General features: G+C 48.4%; 2 protein-coding genes across 2 annotated transcripts in view; one reads left to right on the forward strand and one right to left on the reverse strand.

Moving 5' to 3' along the window:
- The window catches only part of tha1 (threonine aldolase 1), a 71,180-nt gene extending 62,105 nt beyond the window's left edge, over window positions 1-9,075 (forward strand). The window contains exons 4-7 of the mRNA XM_078401892.1: window positions 2,943-3,128; window positions 4,974-5,111; window positions 6,241-6,433; window positions 8,085-9,075. Coding sequence (XP_078258018.1) covers window positions 2,943-3,128; window positions 4,974-5,111; window positions 6,241-6,433; window positions 8,085-8,383 — 816 coding nt within the window. The 3' untranslated portion in view covers window positions 8,384-9,075. The remainder of the gene's footprint in view (window positions 1-2,942; window positions 3,129-4,973; window positions 5,112-6,240; window positions 6,434-8,084) is intronic.
- Window positions 9,076-11,886: 2,811 nt separating this feature from the next.
- The window catches only part of tmem235b (transmembrane protein 235b), a 32,455-nt gene continuing 22,678 nt past the window's right edge, over window positions 11,887-21,663 (reverse strand). Inside the window, exon 4 of the mRNA XM_078401893.1 lies at window positions 11,887-13,567. Coding sequence (XP_078258019.1) covers window positions 13,335-13,567 — 233 coding nt within the window. The 3' untranslated portion in view covers window positions 11,887-13,334. The remainder of the gene's footprint in view (window positions 13,568-21,663) is intronic.

Consider the following 21,663-nt stretch of genomic DNA (forward strand, 5'->3'; position numbering starts at 1 on the left):
AAACATCCATCACCCCTCTCCTCACTGTGATGGAAGGCCACAATGTCTTTCCCTTCTCCTGCTGTCCTCGCCCGCAGTCAGGTTGTTGTGGTTGCAGGCCGCGCCGGACGGTTCGCAGCGGGCCAAGCCCAAGGCGAGTCGCAGCCGCTCCCGCAGCCTCCGAAGACGGCCGGCTCCGCCGATGATAAGTCCGATCCGGGGCGGGCGAACACGCTGCTGCTGCCGCTGTTGCTGCACGTCGGGGCGGTCGTGGCTCCCGACATTGAAGCCCCCGCCCAGCAGAGAAATATCCCGCAGCCTATTTTAGGCCGCGCCGGACGGTGAAATGTCCGCGCCCCAAGCCCCGCGATCCGGGGCGGGCGAACCCGCTGCCGCTGCCGGAGCTCCCGATGTCGGCATCCACGCGGCCCGAGCCTAAGGCGAGTCGCAGCCGCTCCCGCAGCCTCCGAAGACGGCCGGCTCCGGTGATGGTAAGTCCGATCCGCGGGCTCTGCGTACCAGAGCCCTGGAGGCCGCCAGCTCCAGGAGTTGGGCCGATGGTAGGCCGCAGCAGGAACGGAGACACCACCCAGAAAACAAAGGTCGGGTCTCCGTTAGGAAGGGACACATATTTACAATTTTACAGTTCCCCCCTCCCCCCCCCACATACACACACAGTACACAAACACAAAAACACCACATCACAACTACAATTAAGACAAAAAAACAACAAAAACACAAAGACAAATGGACCGCAGGTAAGCCGCAGCTGCTATGGCAGCGCCGCCATTTTGGATTTAGCGCCGCCATTTTGGATTCTACCACCGTCCTGCCCCCTGGAAGAAAAAGACGTTTAAAACCCACACGTTTTGGGGATGTGGGTGGAAAATGGAGTGCCTGGAGATAACCCACGCGGTCACAGGGAGAACGTGCAAACTCCACAGACAGCACCCGAGGTCAGGATCGAACCGGGATCTCCTTCAGACTGAAAGTAAAGGTGGAGCGGGGTGGAAATAAACTGTACAAATGTTTTTTTAAATATTCTGGCCCTTTCTTGCCTCCACATTATTTGCCCCCCCCACCACCACCACCACCTCTACTTCCGATCTGAAGAAGGGATTCCGACCCAAAACGTCCTCTATTCATTTTCTCCAGAGATGCTGCCTGACCCACTGAGTTACTCCAGCACTTTGTGTCGAACCATATGATAGCATCTCGCCACGCATTTTCATTAAGCCATATTGTTTCGTGTCATGACTTTGGACAAGGGAAATTATTACTTTAACCTTGAACACCAGATTAAAAATGGATGAACGGGCCTGATTACTGTGCAGATGAACTGCCACCACATTGATCCCGCACAGTGCAAGCATTACTTATTCCTGTCTGCTTGCTGCCCTCTAGTGACCGTACAAGTAATCACAGAACCTCAGAAATCTCTCTGCAAAAGGTGTGTTAAATCTTTGTCAGCAGCACCGCTGATTGTCTCCATTCCTTTATTTACCATGTCTCTCTCTTGCTCTTCTGTCTGTCTGCATCCTCAGGTGACAGCAAAACACCCACACTTGCAGATTGGTACCGTGGCACAGCGGGTAGAGCAGCTGCCTCACAGCACCAGAGACCCCGGTTCGATCCTGACCTCGGGTGCTGCCCTGGGTGGCCTTTGCACATTCTCCCTGTGACCGCGTGGGTTTCCTCTGGGTGCTCCGGTTCCCTCCCACGTGTGGGTTTGTAGGTTAATTGTCCTCTCGTGTGTGGGGAGTAGATGCAAAAGTGGGATAACATAGAACCATATGATCGGGTGATTGATGGTCAGTGGGTGGAAGGGCCTGTTTCCCTGGTGTAACTCCCTCTAAGTCACAGATGGCAGCCATTCAACCCATTATGTTAGACACAAGGAACTGCATATGCTGATTTACAAAAAAAAAGGCACAAATCACTGGAGTAACTCAAGAGGGCCAGGCAGCATCTTTGGAAAACATGGATAGGCGATGTTTCGGGACCCTTCTTTGAGATCCTTTATTTGCCTTCCTCAGCTGATAGCTAATCCTCTAACTTTGCCGATTAGAATCGTGGATTGGCACGGTAGCGCAGCGGTAGAGTTGCTGCTTTACAGCGAATGCAGCGCCGGAGATTAAGGTTCGATCCTGACTACGGGTGCTGCACTGTAAGGAGTTTGTACGTTCTCCCCGTGACCTGCGAGGGTTTTCTCCGAGATCTTCGGTTTCCTCCCACACTCCAAAGACGTACAGGTATGTAGGTTAATTGGCTGGGTAAATGTAAAAATTGTCCCTAGTGGGTGTAGGATAGTGTTAATGTACGGGGATCACTGGGCGGCACGGACTTGGTGGGCCGAAAAGGCCTGTTTCCGGCTGTATATATATGATATGATATGATAAAACAGGGTGGCACAGTGGCACAGGTGACAGAGCCACTGTCACAACACCAGAGATCCCGGTTCAATCCTGACTATAGATTCTGTCTATACGGAGTTTGTACGTTTTCCCCGTGAGCACTTCAGTTTTCTCTGGGTGCACCAATTTCCACTCCAAAGATGTACAGGTTTATATATTAATCAGCTTCTGTAATTTGTAAATTGCCTTTAGTGGGTAGAATTGTTCTAGCGTAAGGGGTCATCGCTGGTCGGCGCGGACTCGGTGGGCTGAAGGGCCTATTTCTGCGCTGTATCTCTGAAGTCTAGAAGTCTAAAGTCTAAATTCTTCTTCAACACATTTTGGTGGATGTTTGAGAGCAATATCCAGGGAGATTAATACGGGTGTCAGAGGTTATGGGTAGAAGGCTTGGAGAATGGGGTTAGGAGGGAGAGATAGATCAGCCATGATTGAATGGCGGAGTAGACTTGTTGGGCCAAATGGCCTAATTCTGCTATTACTTATGAACTTAAGAACTTATGAGATAACAGTACACATCAACGCTAATCACTGTTGTATGCTCTTTTGCAGATAGCAGGAATTCATTCACGTGTTGTGAAGAATCTTCCAGATGGGACTTTTGATCTGAATGAATTGGAATCCAACATACGACACGATTACCCTGACCCTCACGTCACCAGAACAAGCCTCATTTGTCTGGAGAACACCCACAATGTGAAGGGAGGCCGTGTCCTACCACTTCCCTTTCTCCAGGAGGTAAGGGAATGCCCCAGTTAACACAATCAGGACAATCTCAGGACAGACACAAAATGCTGGCGTAACTCAGCTGGCAGGGTCAGGCAGCATCTGTTGTCGGAAACTTTGAAAGTTATAAGGAAGATGAGTAGTTTGTATTGTAATGTAACTCTAGAGGTTACATACTGGGGAAACACGATGGGGAAAAATGGCCAACTTAGGGAACCTAAGGATGTTAGTGAGGCAATAAATGGATGTGTCACGGTGTTTAAGTTCCACAGCGCATCCACTGTAGTTAAAATAAACATTGGGGGTTGTAAACAGCTGAGGGTAATAAATCTGATCAGGGATACTGATGTTAATGGTATGTATTCGTTAGATATATTGGAGGGAGGTTTTCAAAATAATAGGAAACATAAGGTTCAGGATAACTCTGGACAAAGAGAAAGATGAAAGGTTTCAGAGACATTGATCAATGATGACATTTCAAAAATGTAAAATTCACAAGTAACCATTGCGTCGTGAGAATATAAAAGGCTGTGGGTGTTGTGAATCTTTGAAACACTTTGGGTTCTCTCAGAGTGTTTTTCAATGTGCACTGTTAAGGCCTTCAATAAACTGAATTGTTCGAGGGACTCAACACTGATCTATGAGATGTTTTATTTTGTGTCCGTACCTCTGAGCTGGGTCCCAAGCAAAGCCAGATTTTGAGTACAGGTACAACACAAAATTTCCTACTGCAGCATCTCTGGAGAAAAATAATCGGTGGCGTTTTGGGTCGGAGCCACTCTTCAGGCTCATTCCATTCTTCAGACTCGTTCTGACCTGAAAAGTCACTTCTTCATTTTCCCCAAAGATGCTGCCTGACCCGCTGGGTTACACCAGCATTTTGTGTCTATCTTTGGTGTAAACCAGCATTTGCAGTTCCTTCTTACACAGGAAGATTTCAAGGTTGGCTTCTACCAGAATAGTGTTGGGAGCACCACTGGGAAGGGAGGAGGCAGGGGAGAAACAGGCCCTTCGGCCCAACTAGCCCGTGCCAACCATCAAGCACTCATTCACACCCACCCCTATATTCGCCGTGTTGAGCTCAGTTATAGACCTAAGTTGTTCATAACATTGCCGGGGGGGGTTTACACTTAATTCCTGGAGGCTCAGGCTATTCCTTGGGGATTGGAAATCCTCTGGTCTGTGGGTCCTGACCTCCCCACCATCGAAGGGATCTACAGGAGTCGCTGCCTCAGAAGAGGCAGTCAACTTCACCAGAGAACCAAAGGAGCCAAAAACCTGTAATGTCCAGGTTCAGCAACAGCTTCCTCCCGACAGCATCAGGCTATTAAACACTACAACCTCCAAATAAGCTCTGAACTACATTGGTTTTGCCGTTTGCACTATTACTGTTTGTTTGTTTGTTTTCATGTGTGTGTGTGTATGTATGGATGTGTGTGCGCATGTGTGTATATGTATAAATGTATATATATATATACACACACACACTGAACTTTTTTTCATTTATTATATTGCTTACAGAGTACTATTTTTACATATTCTGTTTTGCTGCAATATGCAATGCAATATTCTGCTGCAAGTAAGAATGTCAACTAACTATTAAATGTAACTAACTATTAAATGTCAAGGAGGATTTCTGTTATTAATTGTTCGAGTCATTACGCTTATCGCTGACCCGGTCTATGCAAGTGGCAGCTTGGGAGCTAATTGATATAGACGAGAGGCTGGCCGCTTCAGTTCCGTTTGGAACATATCACAATAAACCACTCTCGACTCTTGTTCCCCCCTGCTGTTTCAACTCTGCTTTCTGCTTCTTTCTTTTGCAACTCGCTCTGCTCCACTCTCTTGCCTCTGGAGGTGCGAAAGCTGGCCAACACATACAACCTACCGATCCACATGGATGGAGCGCGCCTGATGAATGCGGCCGTTGCCCTGCGTGTCCCAGCCTCAGACATCCTGCACCACTGTGACTCTGTGTCCCTGTGCCTGTCCAAGGTAAGACCCTCCCCAGAACGGCAAGAGGGAGGCGGGGCGAGAGGAAGTCTGGTCCGGTCTCGGGAGGGGAGAGGATGTCAGTGGGGCTTGTAATTGATGGTCAACCTTTCCCAAAGGAAAAAAATATCCCATCGAGTCCAAGGGAAAATAGATACAAAAAGCTGGAGTAACTCAGCGGGTCAGGCAGCATCTCTGGAGAAAAGGAATGGGCGACGTTTCCGGTCGAGACCTTTCTTCAGGCTGAGAGTCAGGGGAGAGGGAGACTAGAGGTATGAAAAGGTTCAGAACAAACCAGAACCGGCACCGATGACCAAGGAATGGTGGAGCCCACAATGGTCCATTGTTGGCGGTGGAAGAGGTGACAACGATGGGACATATGGATGCGAACAGTGGGACTGGCAGGATGGCTGGGGTGGGGGAGGGATGGAGAGAGGGAATGCAGAATAAAGTCAGGACAGTTACTTGTTCATCTTAATAATCAGACCCTTCTCCCCAACCCAGCGGGATGAGGCAGATACACTTACTTGGTACAAGTACACGTACGTTGTGATTGTTTCTTCCTGCACGCTTACTGTGGTCTTCCACTCAGGATTATCTTTGCAAGGAAAATAGAACATTATCCTATTGGGTTAACTGCTCAGACACAAAATGCTGGAGCAACTCAGTGGGACAGGACTTGTATCAAGTAAGTGTATTTTTCTGGAGAAAAGGAATAGGAGGCCTTTCGGGTCAGCCATGATCAGCCATGATTGAATGGTGGAGTACACTTGATGGGCCGAGTGGCCTCATTCTACTCCTATCCCTTATGACAGTGTGTAGGATAATGCTGGTGTATGGGGTGATCACTGGTCGGCACGGGCTCGGTGGGCCGAAGGGCCTGTGTCCGCGCTGTATCTCTAAAGTCTAAAGAGTGCTGCCTGGGATTGTTCGCAGCTCCTAAACCCAGAGGTTTTGTGAGGGATTTGCTCCAATTTCTAATGCTCTTGAATGCTGTGATTATCTGAGTGGCGACGTCCAGATTTGAGGGGAGTCTGGAGATGCAGGGTGAGGTCAGATGTTCCTCTGGAACCTGGTCAGCTGGACACCCAGTGTCCTGCTCCCAGTGACACTGTTGTCTCGCGTTGCCCAGGGTCTCGGCTCTCCGGTCGGCTCTATCATCGGCGGACGCAAGGACTTCATTGAGCGGGCGGTGCGGCTGCGCAAGGTGCTCGGGGGAGGCATGAGGCAGGCGGGCGTGTTGGCCGCGGCTGGGCTCATCTCCATCTCAGACATGGTCGACAGGCTCGAGGAAGACCACAGCAACGCCAGGACCTTTGCCCAAGGTACCCAAGCTTTACAAACGTGCTTACTTTTCCAGAGTCATACAGAGTGGAAACAGGCCCTTGGGCCTAACTTGCCCACACCGAACGACATGCCCCATCTACATGAGCCGCACCTGCCTGTGTTTGGCCCGTATCCCTTTGACAATTTATCCAGTGCCACCGTGGCATTGCCTTGGGGTGGTATGTAGACTAGGGTTGCCAACTTCCTCACTCCCAAATAAGGGACAAGGTGACGTCACCGCCCCGCGCCCCACGTGACCTGACCAGCCAGTGGCCACGTGCTCCCACTCCACCAATGGCATCCCCCCGGCCGTGGGGCGGTGACATCACCTTTTGTCCCTTATTTGGGAGTGAGGAAGTTGGCAACCCTACTAATACGTGCCAAGGACGGTCCCGTACGGGATAAACTAATTTGGCCCAAAATACGGGATGTTAATACAGGACAGTTGGGCAACCCTAATGTAGACTGCCAACAAGATAGTAAAGTTTATAAATAAGTATATACAAGGGACACACACAGTGCTGCAGTGTCTTAGCGGGTCAGGCAGCATCGCTGGAGAACACGGAGAGGTGACGTCTCGGGTCGGGACCTATCTTCGGTCCAAAGTTTCTTCTGCCAGACTGGAGTAAGGAGAAGAAAGAATGACCCTTCTTCAGACTGAAGAGGGGTCCCAACCCAAAACATGACCTAGAGTCATACAGCATGCAAATAAACCCTTCGGCCCAACTTGCCCACGCAGGGTTCCGTCTCGAAACATCACCTACCCATGTTCTCCAGAGGTGCTGCCTGACCCGCTGAGCTACGCCAACACTTGGTAGCTTTTATTGTGAATGGAAGTTGCCTGTGTGTTTATTTTTTACCATGGAGGAGACATTGTGTGGCACCTACTGCACTGACCTGACAAAGAAAGTGGTGAGGGAGTCCAAGGGTGTTCGGAGTTTGCACGTTCTCCCTGAGACCACGTGGGTTTTCTCCGGGTGCTCTGGTTTCCTCCCATATTGTAAAGATGTGCAGGTTTGTGGGAGAAATTTTGTTGTCCAGAGTGTGGTGAATCTGTGGAATTCATCGCCACTGACGGCAGTGGAGGCCAAGTCATTGGGTATTTTTAAAGCGGAGATTGACGGGTTCTTGATTAGTAAGGGTATCAAATGTTATGGGGAGAAGGCAGGAGAATGGGGTTGAGAGAGAAAGATCGATCAGCCATGTAGACTCGATGGGCTGAATGGCTTCATTCTGCACCTTTGACTTATCGAAGAACCCTGATTTGAGGGCGGCACGGCGGCGCAGCGGTAGAGTTGCTGCCTCACAGCGCCAGGGATCCTGACTATGGGTGCTTGTGTGTACGGAGTTTGTACGTTCTCCCCGTGACCTGCGTGGGTTTTCTCCAAGATCTTCGGTTTCCTTCCACACTCCAAAGACGTACAGGTTTGTAGGTTAATTGGCATGGTGTATGTGTAAACTGTCCCTAGTGCGCGTTAATGTGCGGGAATCGCTGGTCCGTACCGACTCGATGGGCCGAAGGGCCTGTTTCCGCGCTGCATCTCTAATAGTAAAAAAACTAAAACCATCCTATCCCCGGTAGGTTTAAAGGGTCAAATAACCTCTCTAGATCCCGTGTTCCTGTTGCTAACTGGGGAATCTTGGTTTTAGGCATTAAGATGTACGCCACGCCGTTCTGTGAGGTCGACATCGACACTGTGGAGACGAACATCCTCCTGTTCACAATCAACAGCCCACGCGCCACAGCCGAGGAGTTCTGCGTGAGGATGGGCGAGGTGAGCGAGGAGGAGGTGGCCGAGACGGGCCGCGGCGTGCGCGTGCTGCTGCTCCCAATATACGGGCACATTCTGCGCGCCGTTTGGCACCTGGACGTCTCGGAGGAGGATACCCGCCTGGCCTTGGGGAAGCTGCGGTTTGTGGTCAACAAACTGGAGCAACGCTCAACCTAACCCCCCCCCCCCCTTGAAGATAGACACAAAATGCCGGAGTAACTCAGCGGGACAGGCAGCATCTCCGGAGAGAAGGAATGGGTGACGCTTCGAGTCGAGACCCTTCTTCAGACCGATGTCAGGGGGAGAGGGAAACGCATAGATAAGGAAGTGTAAGGTGTGAAAACATGACAAAGGGAATGGGGATCAAGTAAAATGTAGAATAGATCATTGTTAGTTGGGAGAAGGCAACAACAAAGCAGAGATAAAATGTAGTCGGAGACAGTAAGGCTGGCCGGAGATACGTACACTTCCTCATCTATGTACCTCCCACTCCCCTGACATCAGTCTGAAGTAGGGTCTCGACCCGAAACGTCGCCCATTCCTTCTCTCCAGAGATGCTGCCAGTCCCGCTGAGTTACTCCAGCATTTTGTGTCTACCTCAGATTTAAAGCAGCATCTGCAGTTCCTTCTTTCCTCAGTCTCCACTCCGTGACCTGCTCCGCCCACAGGAGTGAATGCAATATTCCACTTCCAATTATCAGGTCTGGCGCAGAGCACGAGGATATTTATTGCTGCAGATCACGGTGTAAAATGAACAGTACTTCAAATACCGTGAACCAACCAGATGATGTTAAAACGTGAAAGTAAATCAAGGAATCAGTGACATCATCGGCACAAAAAAAATTGAATTAAAATGTCTATTAAACCTTTGTTGGTCTCAGTGAACTGTGACAAGAGTCTGTCCTTTGGAGCAAAGGGTCGAAACTTTCCTACGTGTGCCTTAAGTGTCTCACTGCTTTTGAGATATTTCTTATATTTCACAATGGGGTTCAGACACATTCCTGGCGCCCATTTGGGGCGGCACGGTGGCGCAGCGTTAGAGTTGCTGCCTTACAGCACTTGCAGCGCCGGAGACCCGGTGTTCGATCCCAACTACAGGTGCTGTCTGTACGGAGTTTGTACGTTCTCCCCGTGACCTGCGTGGGTTTGCTCCGAGATCTTCAGTTTCCTCCCACACTCCAAAGATGTGCAGGTATGTAGGTAAATTGGCTTGGTTAATGTGAAAAATTGTCCCTAGTGGGTGTAGGAGAGTGTTATTATGCGGGGATCGCTGGTCGGCGTGGGCCGAAGGGCCTGTTTCCACGTTGTAAATCTAAACTAAACTAAACTAAACACATTTATCTTCTCTATTCCCCTCATAATCTTCTACACCTCTTTGAGATCATCCCTCATCCTCCTGCCCTCCAAGCAATGAAGTCCTAGCCAGCTCAACCTCTCCCTGTAGCTAAATCCTCGTGTCCTTGGAACGTCCTTGTAAGTCCCAACTCGCTGAGACCACGGTAAGTGCAAGAAAGCAGCAGTGAATGTTCCTTCAAACATATATTTACCATTAGAAGTAGTCATAACTATTGGGCCTCTCAGTAATCCCCCATCTCAATCGCCTTGTTTTATAAGTTATCAGAGCAGAACCAGCAGTGTGGAGGATGGTGATCATTGTGCGGGGATTGCTGGTCGGTGGGCCGAAAGGCCTGTTTCCGCACTGTATCTCTAAACTAAACTAAACTAAACTCTCCTCCGCCATGCACGGTGGTGCAGCGGTAGAGTTGCTGCCTTACAGCGAATGCAGCACCGGAGACTCAGGTTCGATCCTGACTACGGGCGCCATCTGTACGGAGTTTGTACGTTCTCTCCGTGACCTGCGTGGGTTTTCTCCGAGATCTTCGGTTTCCTCCCACACGACAAAGACGTACAGGTTTGTAGGTTAATTGGCTGGGCAAATGTAAAAATTGTCCCTAGTGGGTGTAGGATAGTGTTAATGTGCGGGGATCATTGGGCGGCGCGGACCCGGTGGGCCGAAGGGCCTGTTTCTGCGCTGTATCTCTAAATCTAAAAATCTAAAAAATTCAATCATGGCTGGTCCATCTTCCCCTCTCAACACCTGCCTTCTCCCCATAACTCTTGACACCCGCGCACAGTTCGGGATGAATTAACTTAATGGTTTGCACCATCATGCAAAGGTTGAGTGTGAAATACTATAAGTGCAAGACTGTCACACCCCCTCTGCAATGCTTCGTTGTGACCATGTGTTTGTTTCATTTTAACCTTCACTCTCCTGATTGTAACAGAGAGCAAGCAAGTGAAGGCATCCATTAACCCAGCCGGGTTGTGGCAAGAGTGGGGTGGTGGTGGGTGACGGGGGAGGCATGATCTGGATGCCAGACTTACTGTTAGTGAGTGTTAGCACAGTAATTGCGGAACTCATACAATTGTCGCCCCTAATTGTATATCTGGGGTCAGATGCAACTGCCTCCGTTCATTGCTCTTTGGATTAATAGAAACTATTCTTGTTCCAAAACAGGCAGCGTGGCTTTTGCATAGTGCTTACGAGCTGCTGTTCTACACCGAGATAAAGCCTTCCCTTACTCCTCACTAAGCAGAACGACAACGAGCTCCATTTATGTAGCAGCCTTTTGCACAAAAGGAAATGCTCCAAAGCTCCACGCGGGGGATATTGTCAAGAGACGTTGACATTGAGCCACATAAGGGCGGCACGGTGGCGCAGCGGTAGAGTCGCTGCCTCACAGCGCCAGAGACCTGGGTTCGATCCTGACTATGGGTGCTGTCTATACGGAGTTTGTACATTCTCCCTGTGACCTCGTGGGTTTTCCCCGGGTGCTGCAGTTTCCTCCCACACTCCAAAGACGTACAGGTGTGCAGGTTAATTTGGCTTCGGTAAAGATTGTAAATTGTCCCCCGTGTGTGTAGGATAGTGTTAGTGTATGGGGTTACCTTGTCGGTGCAGACTCTGTGGGCTGAAGGACCTGTTTCCACGCTGTATCTCTAAACTAAACTAAGTCTGAAGCTTGTCGGAAAGAACTGCAGATGCTGGTTTAAATCAACAGTAGACACAAAATGCTGGAGTAACTCAGCGGGTCAGGCAGCATCTCTGGAGAGAAGGAATGGGTGACGTTTCGGGTTGAGACCCTTCTTCGGACTTTTGTTGCTCAGTCCCCTGCACATCCATGACTGTGTGGCCAAGGACAACGTCAACTCAATGTCTGTGTTTGCCAGTGATAACACCTTACACTTCCTTATCTATACACTTCCCACTCCCCTGACATCAGACTGAAGAAGGGTCTCAACCCGAAACGTCACCCATTCCTTCTCTCCAGAGATGCTGCCTGACTCGCTGAGTTACTCCACCATTTTGTGTCGATCTTTAAGTCTGATTTCCTTGAGGAAGCTACAATTTGAGAAAATTTCCTCTGTTGTTGTTTGTACTCACTTCTTCCCAACTTTTTGTTTGAGAGTAACATTTCAGTTAACTCCTCCTCGAAATGTGGACAGTTACGTCCTCTTCAGATTCAAGTTCAGATTAGTTTATTGTCATAAACATCAGGGTACAGTGAAATTCCTTGCTCGCATGAAGCTCATCGAGAAACAGTATTCACGGCCATGATAGATAAAATAATAAATGCAATGACGAATGCAAAATAGCAGAATGATTCAAGGTCCTAGTGTAATACGAGGTCGAGCAAAAAAAAGTGCAATAACGGAATAAACAAATAAGGTAGAATTAAGAGAAACGGTACATGGGAGTGTCTCTGGGAAGGGAGCGTGGAAGAAGTGTTTTGTTTAGTTTAGTTTAGTTTAGAGATACAGCGTGGAAACAGGCCCTTGGGCCCACCGAGTCCGTGCTGACCAGCGATCCCCACACAATAACACTATCCTACACACACTAGGGACAATTGACAATTTTGCCAAAGCCAATTAACCTACAAACCTGTATGTTTTTAGAGTATGGAAGGAAACCGGAGTACGCGGTCACGGGGAGAACGTACGAACTCTGTTCAGACAGCACCCGTAGTCAGGATCGAACCCAGGTCCCTGGCGCTGTGAGGCAGTAGCTTTACCTGACCACGATCACCAGTACACTAGTTCTAGTCTGAGATATTCGGGAGCATTGACAGAAGCCAATTCACCTACAAACCTGTTCGACTTTGGGATGTAGGATAGTGTTAGTGTTGGGGTGATCGCTGGTCGGCATGAACTCGGTGGGCCGAAGGGCCTGTTTCCACACTGTAACGCTAGTCTAAAGTCTAAAAAAACATTTCCCTCATCTTAAATAGGCAATCCCTTATTTTCAAACAGTTTTGCTCTCTATGGATGCTGCCTGACCAGCTCAGCATTTACAGCAATTCCAGCTTTATCTTTGTAGCCTCATGCTTCGGGGAAACACGTTCTGGGAACAAAAATCCCGTCTTTCCCTTTGTGTCCAACACTTTGAGTATAGAGTGATACAGTGTGGAAACAGGCCCTTTGGCCCAACTTGCCCACACCGACCAACATGCCCCATCTACACGAGTCCCACCTGCCTGCATTTGGCCCATTTCCCTCTTAATGTATCCTATCCATGTTCCAGTCCAAATGTTTTTTTTAATGTTGTGATCCAGCAGCTCATTCCATATGCATAACACTCTGTGTAAAAAAAGTTCCCCTCCGGTTCCTATTAAATCTTTCTCCTCTCGCGTTAAACCTATGTCCTCTGGATCAAGATTCTCCAACTCTGGGTAAAAGGCTCTGTGCATTCATATCTATACCTCTTGTGATCTTACACACCTCTATAAGATCACCCTTCATCCTCCTGCACTACAAGGAATAAAGTCCTAGCCTGCCCAACCTCTCCCCGTAGCTCAGGCCCTCGAGTCCTGGCGACATCCTCTTAAATCTTCTCCGCACCCTTTCCGGCTTAACAACATCTTCCTGAGTCGTTCCTAATCGTCTTATTTATTACTTGCTTTTTTATTTCCTAATTTCACGTGTGATGGGGGGGATAGAAACAGCACCAGAAAAATTAAACAGCGCTGGGTGCAACATGAATGCTGAATTCAGCTTGTCAAAGACTGAAACACAATAACAATACAACGACAATGTGCAGCACTGCTGTGCATGGACAGGGAGCTCTCTCTCATATGACTGCCGACTGCTCTTGATGCTCTAAAGCAGTCAGCTTGGCAGCCAGAAGAAACAAGGCCCCAGACATGACCTCCAGGACACAAGAGAGACAGGCCAGGACCATGGACCAGCTGAAGCCGATGTGCACGTTGTCGAACAGCTTGTCGCCGTAAATGCGCTTCGCGATGGCAAAGGCCGCCTTCGAGTAGGTGACGTACACGCAGATCCCGGCCAGCGTCAGGGCACCTGGAACAGGAGGAACAGGCAAGGCTCAGTCTCCATCCATCCTCACAATGTATCTCCAACAGTGGCGCAGCGGTAGGGCCACTGTCCGCACGTTCTCCCTGTAACCGCGCAGGATTTCTACCGGGTGAGCTGCGCTGAGTTCAGTTTATTGTCACGTGTGCCGAGGTACAGTGGAAAGCTTTTGTTGCTTGCTGACCAGTCAGCGGAAAGACAATACGTGATTACAATCGAGCCGTCCACAGTGTACAGGTGCACCGGTGCCCCGGCTTCCTCCCACATTGCAAAGACGTGCAGGTTTGTGGGTTAATTAGCTTGTGTAAATTGTCCTGAGTGTATAGGATAAAACTAGTGTTCGGGTGACCGTTGGTTAGCACGGACTTGAAGGGCCGAAGGCCCTGTTTCCACGCTGTATCTCTAAAACTAAAAAACTAAGCCTGTTTTTATGTTATGTTTAGGTGATTCTCAAAGCTGTCAGTCAAAAGATCACAATCCCAGGATGAAAGGACATTCCTTTACAATGGAGAGGAGGGGGGATTTTCTTTAACCAGAGGGTGGTGAATCTGTGGAAGTCGTTACCACAAACGGCTGTGGAGGCTGAGACATATAAGAAAATAACTGCAGATGCTGGTACAAATCGATTTATTCACAAAATGCTGGAGTAACTCAGCAGGTCAGGCAGCATCTCGGGAGAGAAGGAATGGGTGACGTTTCGGGTCGAGACCCTTCTTCAGACGTCTTCAGAAGGGTCTCGACCCGAAACATCACCCATTCCTTCTCTCCCGAGATGCTGCCTGACCTGCTGAGTTACTCCAGCATTTTGTGAATAAATCGTGGAGGCTGAGACATTGGGGATTTTCCAACCGGAGCTTGATAGGTTCATGATTGGGAAGGTTACGGGGAGAAGGTGGGAGAGTGGGGTTGAGAGGGAAATGTAGATCAGCCGTGCTTGAATGGCACTGTAGAACATCCATGATGGAATGAACGGCTCTGGAGACGGGTCTCGACCTGAAACGTCACCCATTCCTTCTCCCCAGAGATGCTGCCTGTCCCGCTGAGTTACTCCAGCATTTTGGGTCTATCTTCGATTTCAACCAGCATCTGCAGTTATTTCCTACACATCCATGATTGAACAGCGAGCGGGCCGAATGGCCTAATCCTGCCCCTGTGCCTAATAGTGTGAGTTTGCGGGTTCGAATCCGACTACCGGGGACAGGAGCACATGGTCCACAGTCTTTTGCTCTGGGACTGCAGTTCACGACGTTCGGTTGATCTGTCTGGTTAATGTGAAAGATCCTTTAGCATTTCATATCCCCCGGGGTACAGATCATTATTCTCATTATCCAGCCAATGCCTCGAAAAACAGATGATGTTGTCATCATCACATTACTGTCTTGGGGGGGGGCGCACAAACCCTGGCAGCTTTGTTTCCCGTGAAGTGATATTAAAACGTTTCATTCACACAGTAAAGCACGTTGAGATGTCCAGAGGGGTTGTAAAATACATCATTCAAATGGAAGGTGGTTGGCACCAAGGCTTGCCTGCATAATCAAGGGTGAGTCCTAACCCAGCCACCCCCTCTTCTCCTCTTCCATCGGGCAAAAAGAATAGAAGTGTGAAAACGCACACCTCCAGATCAGGGATTCTTCCCAGCTGTTCATGAGGTCTTGTGATAGGAGCAGAATTAGGCCATTCAGCCCATCAAGTCTACTCTGCCATTCAATCATTACTAATCTATCTCTCCCCATTCTCCTGCCTTCTCCCCATAGCCTCTGACACCTGTACTAATCAAGAATCAGCCTGAAAAATATCCATTGTTATCAGGCCACTGGATCGTCCTACCACAACCAGAGAGCAGTCCTGAACTACTATCTACCTCATTGGTGACCCTCGGACTATCTTTGATCGGACTTTGCTGGCTTTACCTTGCACTAAACGTTATTCCCTTATCATGTATCTGTACAGTGTAAATGGCTCGATTGAAATCGTGTATTGTCTTTCCGCTGACTGGTTAGCGCGCAACAAAGGCTTTTCACTGTACCTCGGTACACGTGACAATAAACCGAAATGAAACACAACAATCGAGGTTAGAATATCGTGAGACATTGGTGAGCAGTCAGCTCCGAATTCACCCCATTACAAATACAAATTAATTTTACAAATGAGGGGTGACATTTCAAGGTTCTGCTGCCAACTCTGTGGAACCTCGTCTCTCGTCTCCCTGAGGAAAATAATAATTGCTGCTTCACAACGGCTTTAATCTCACAGACGTGATAATAACATGTGGCCTACTGGGACTGGGAATATACGACGGGCTGCCTTTTAATGTCACTTCAGTCCCCGTACACTCAGCTGACAACCAGAACATAAACATCTCCGCAGATTGTCTGACAGTCGTAAAGAGAATCGTTTTACATTTTGCTGCCTGCCAAACAATTATATTGGTTTTGTTTTCTGGACATTTGTGAATTATGCAGTCTCAAAACAATTCACCATCAAAGTGGAGTTTTTAATATATGTAATCAGTTGTACACGGCAGGGAGCTGTGGCAGCCATGTAGTGCACTGAGGCAGGGCCACATGTTTCAATCCACCAAGAACAACTCAAGGGATTGGTGACATTTATTAGCTGTTCTGGCACTTCACCAGCTTGCTGAAGCTGAAGGTTTTGTTGGAAGTGCTGAATGCCATCTTTGTCTTGTAGGGATGATGCATGGTGGCTTTATCTAGAGTCCCCCAACTGTTTACATTAAGCCTTGCAGTCTGGCCCTTAGTTTGGTTTAGTTTAGTTTCAACACACAGCCCAGAAAGAGGCCCTTCGGCCCACCAAGACTGCGCCGACCAGCGATCCCCGCACGCCAGAACTATCCTAGACACACGAGAGACAATTTACAATTTTACCAAAACCAATTAGCCCACAAACCCATACGTCTTTGGAGAACGCGGGAAAAAACCGGATCACCTTGAAAACATCCACTCAGGTCACATAGAAACATAGAAAATAGGTGCAGGAGTAGGCCATTCGGCCCTTCGAGCCTGCACCGCCATTCAATATGATCATGGCTGTACCTGCCTTCTCTCCATACCCCCTGATCCCTTTAGCCACAAGGGCCACATCTAACTCCCTCTTAAATATAGCCAATGAACTGGCCTCAACTACCTTCTGTGGCAGAGAATTCCACAGATTCACCACTCTCTGTGTGAAAAAAAACTTTCTCATCTCGGTCCTAAAAGACTTCCCACTTATTCGTTCACCGGGAGAACGTACAAACTCCGTACTGACTGCATCCGTGGTCAGGATCAAACACTGGGTCTCTGGCGCTGTGGCAGCAACTCTACCGCTGCGCCACCGTGCCGCCCATCTTTCCAGAGAAACATTGGCTTTGGTCTTCACCGTGTGTCAATTCCAAAAGAAATGCTGGGAACAGCATTCTTCAGACTGATTGTAGGTGGGGAAAGATAGCTGGAAGAGAAGAGGAGCCCACATTTCATTCGCTTGTTCCCCTCCTCTCTTCCAATTTTCTTCCCAGGTTCGATCCTGACCTCGGCCCCAGACTGTGTGGAGTTTGCACGTTCTCCCATGACTGCGTGGGTTTCCTCCAGCTGCTCCATTCTCCTCCCACATCCCAAAGATGTACAAGTCGGGTGGTCAATTGGCCTCTATAAATTGTTAGGGGTAGACTCTGAGGGGAGTTGATGAGGACGAGGGGAGAAATGCAGGATCGGCGAGATGGGTGGTTGATGGTCAGCATGGACTCGGTGGGCCGAAGGGCCTGTTTCTGACTTGTATGACTCTAAGTCTAGGCTAATAATAATGACTTGCTTTTGTAAATGATTGCTTGGTTCATCCAACAACACAAGATGCAGTGAATTTGCCACAAGGGTTTAACTAAGTGGGGCATGAGAATGCAGCAGTAGTTTAGTTTAGTTTGGTTTATTGCCATGTATACTAAGGTACAGCCAAAAGCTTTATTGTTGCCTGTTATACAGTCAGCAGAAAGACCAAACGTGATTACAATCAAGCCGTACACAGTGTGCAGAAACAGAACAAAGGGAATAACGTTTAGTGCAAGGTACAGTCCAGTAAAGTCCGAGGGTCTCCAGTGAGGTAGATGGGAGGTCAGGACTGCTTTCTAGTTGGTGATAGGATGGTTCAGATGCTTAACAAACAGCTGGGAAGAAACTGCCCCTGAATCTGGAGGTGTGCGTTGTCACACTTCTGTACCTCTTGCCTGATGGGAGAGGGGAGAAAAGTGCGACTGTGCTGAGACTGGTCCTTGATTACCCTGGTGGCCTTGTCGAGGTAGCGTCAGGTGTAAAGTCCAATTAAAGATAGTCAGAGGGCTTCCAATGTATTAGATAGTTCACAGCGCCGGGCGGAAGAGGGCTCTGCCCGAGCCGGCTGCCTGCCCGAGCCGGCTGCCTGCCCCTTTCCTGGGGCTACATCCGCGCCCGGGTGGTGTTAGAGAGGAACTACGCGCTGTCCACGGGCACCCTGAGGGATTTCCGGGACCGCTGGGGGTTGAATGCATCCTTGACAAGGAGTGTAAGATAGTTGTATAATAGTTTATTGTTTGTCTTGTACTATGGTGGTGGGTTCTGTTTTGGTTTTATTGTATTGTATATATTATTTTAATATTTGAATGAATATTTATGATTCATTTTTTTAAAATGAAGTAGATAGTAGCTCAGGACCACTCTTTAGTTGTTGATAGGATAGTTCAGTTGCCTGATAACATCTGGGAAGAAACTGTCCCTTGTTTTGCGCAAGGCTCCAGCATCTGCTGTTGCTTGCAGCTCCTATCTTGTACAGGAAGAAATTGCCCAGTATTATGAACAATAAGACCGGTGACATTGAAGCACTAATAAAGTGGAATCAGACATATCCTGCTACGCCTGAGGTGAGGAAAAGCATTACATGTTCAATCATGCAACATAACACAAAGCAAAACCTATCGCATCATTTAGAGACACCAAACAGAAAGGAGGGTGAATAAATACTTAATGAGAATATTAGAGGAAATAAATTCATCCATAATTTGTGAAAGAATCATTTGGCTCATTCAGATCTCATGTTTCTCCTCTGCAGCTATAACTCAATCACTCACTCACTCTCCCCCTCAGCCTCTGACCAGCTCTTCAGAGCAGATCATTGCCGCTCTTCAGAGCAGATTCTAGGTCTCATGGCACCCAAAGCTGCCCCAGTACTGCCTGCATTGAAGGTGCCTCCTGTCCTTTGTGTGGGAAGACTGCACAGGGAACGTGGAAATGTACAGCACACAAACAGGCCCTTCAGCCCACGATATCTGTGCCGGACATAATGCCAAGAGCAACTCTTTAACCTGCCTGCCCGTAATCCATATCCCTGCATGTGTATTCGACGGAGAGTTGGATACGGCTCTTGGTCAAGTCAAGTCAAGTCAATTTTATTTGTATAGCACATTTAAAAACAACCCACGTTTTGTCCAAAGTGCTGTACATCAGTTCAGGTACTAAGAAACGAACATACAATGGCACACAAACATAACAACACATACATAAACAGTTCACAGCGAGGTTAGGGCTAACGGAATCAAGGGATATGGGGAGAAAGCAGGGACGGGGTACTGATTCTGGATGATCAGCCATGATCATATTGAACGGGAGTGCTGGCTAGAAGATATTTGATATTTTCCATCCTGGGATCAAGGCACAGTTGGCCTTGGCAAAGTAAAATTTAAAAGATACCAACCCAGCACTTAAAATATTACTTTGGTGGTAAGAATCCACTTTGGTGGTAAGAATAGAAGGCAGAGTATTATCTGAATGGTGTCAAGTTAGGAACAGGGGACGTACAACGAGATCTGGGTGTCCTAGTGCATCAGTCACTGAAAGGAAGCATGCAGGTACAGCAGGCAGTGAAGAAAGCCAATGGAATGTTGGCCTTCATAACAAGGGGAGTTGAGTATAAGAGCAAAGAGGTCCTTCTGCAGTTGTACAGGGCCCTAGTGAAACCGCACCTGGAGTACTGTGTGCAGTTTTGGTCTCCAAATTTGAGGAAGGATATTCTTGCTATTGAGGGAGTGCAGCGTAGGTTTACTAGGTTAATTCCCGGAATGGCGGGACTATCATATGTTGAAAGACTGGAGCGACTAGGCTTGTATACACTGGAATTTAGAAGGATGAGAGGAGATCTTACCGAAACGTATAAGATTATTAAGGGGTTGGACACGTTAGAGGCAGGAAACATGTTCCCAATGTTGGGGGAGTCCAGAACAAGGGGCCACCGTTTAAGAATAAGGGGTAGGCCATTTAGAACTGAGATGAGGAAAAACTTTTTCAGTCAGAGAGTTGTGAATCTGTGGAATTCTCTGCCTCAGAAGACAGTGGAGGCCAATTCTCTGAATGCATTCAAGAGAGAGCTAGATAGAGCTCTTAAGGATAGCGGAGTCAGGGGGTGTGGGGAGAAGGCAGGAACGGGGTACTGATTGAGAATGATCAGCCATGATCACATTGAATGACGGTGCTGGCTCGAAGGGCCGAATGGCCTCCTCCTGCACCTATTGTCTATTGTCTATTACACATTTGGCACGTGTCAAATCTTACCTAGCTGTCCTGGAGAGTTTTATATTCATTTTTAAAACTTGTTTTTTTTGGAGGCTAACAGACCAAAATAGGAATAGTGCTTTTATTTTCACATTGAACAGCCTTCAGTTCCGTGTGCAGCATTTCATTGGGACTGAAATGGCGTCCAACACCACGTCCTCTCATTCCCCTCCCTCACCGAGTCTGTGATCATCTCCCTCACGTCTGACAACACTTGTTTTCTTCGATCACTGTTATTATACAACAGTCACAAGTTCACAAGTTATAGGAGTAGAATTAGGCCATTCGGCCCATCGAGTCCACTCCGCCATTCAATCTTGGCTGATGATCTAATTCCATTTTCCTGCCTTCTCCCCATAACCCTTGACACCCGTTCTAATCAAGAATTTGTCTATCTCTACCATAAAAATATCCACTGACAGCCTCCACAGCCCTCTGTGGCAATGAGTTCCACAGATTAACTACCCTCTGACTAAAGAAGTTCCTCCTCTCCTCCTTTCTAAAAGAGCGCCCTTTAACTCTGAGGCCATGGCCGCTGGTCCTAGACTCCCCCACCAGTGGAAACATCCTTTCCACACCCATTCTATCTATGACTTTCATTATTCTGTAGGTTTCAATGAGGTCCCCCCTCAACCTTCTAAACTCCAGCGAGTACAGGCCCAGTGCTGTCAAACGCTCATCACACGCTAACCACTCACTCCTGGCATCATTCGCTGCAGAGTAGATGAAAGGCCAGAGATTTCCAAGGAAGGAACAATGATTTATTCTCTGAGGGAAAGTCTGCTTCTCGTGATTATTTTTCACCCTGCACTTTGATTGCTCCTGAAGGCAGTGACTTGGACTTGCACGGTGGCGCAGCGGTAGAGTTGCTGCCTCACAGCGCTAGAGACCCGGGTTCCATCCTGACTACGGGTAACTGACTGTACGGAGTTTGCACGTTCTCCCCGTGACTGTGGGTTTCATCCAGGTGCTCTGGTTTCCTACCGCACTCAAAAGAGGCACAGGTCAGTAGGTTAATTGGCCTTGGTAAAAACGATAAATTGTCCCAAGTGTGTGTAGGATAGTGTTGCTGTTCGGCGGGAACTCGGTGGGCCTGTTTCTGTGCATGTCCATTCTGAAAGGCTGATGCCAAACACTGGTTGCTTGTCCCAGTGGAGCTGGCGAGTGCAAGACTATCAGGATTTATTCTCATTCACCATCCAGCTATAAAGCAGAACTGTGAGAGCGTACAAGAGCCAACACAGAAGATAGTTACACGGCAGGTCAGGCAGCATCTCGGGAGAGAAGGAATGGGTGACGTTTCGGGTCGAAACGTCACCCATTCCTTCTCTCCCGAGATGCTGCCTGACCTGCTGAGTTACTCCAGCATTTTGTGAATAAATACCTTCGATTTGTACCAGCATCTGCAGTTATCTTCTTATACAGATAATAACACAGTCCAGACTCCCCATCATCAACTCCCTCTACACTTCAGGCTGCCTCGGGAAAGCAGCCAACAAAATCAAGGACCTTTCC

Source organism: Rhinoraja longicauda, chromosome 6 (assembly GCF_053455715.1).
Source record: "Rhinoraja longicauda isolate Sanriku21f chromosome 6, sRhiLon1.1, whole genome shotgun sequence".
Taxonomy (NCBI): Eukaryota; Metazoa; Chordata; class Chondrichthyes; order Rajiformes; family Arhynchobatidae; genus Rhinoraja; species Rhinoraja longicauda.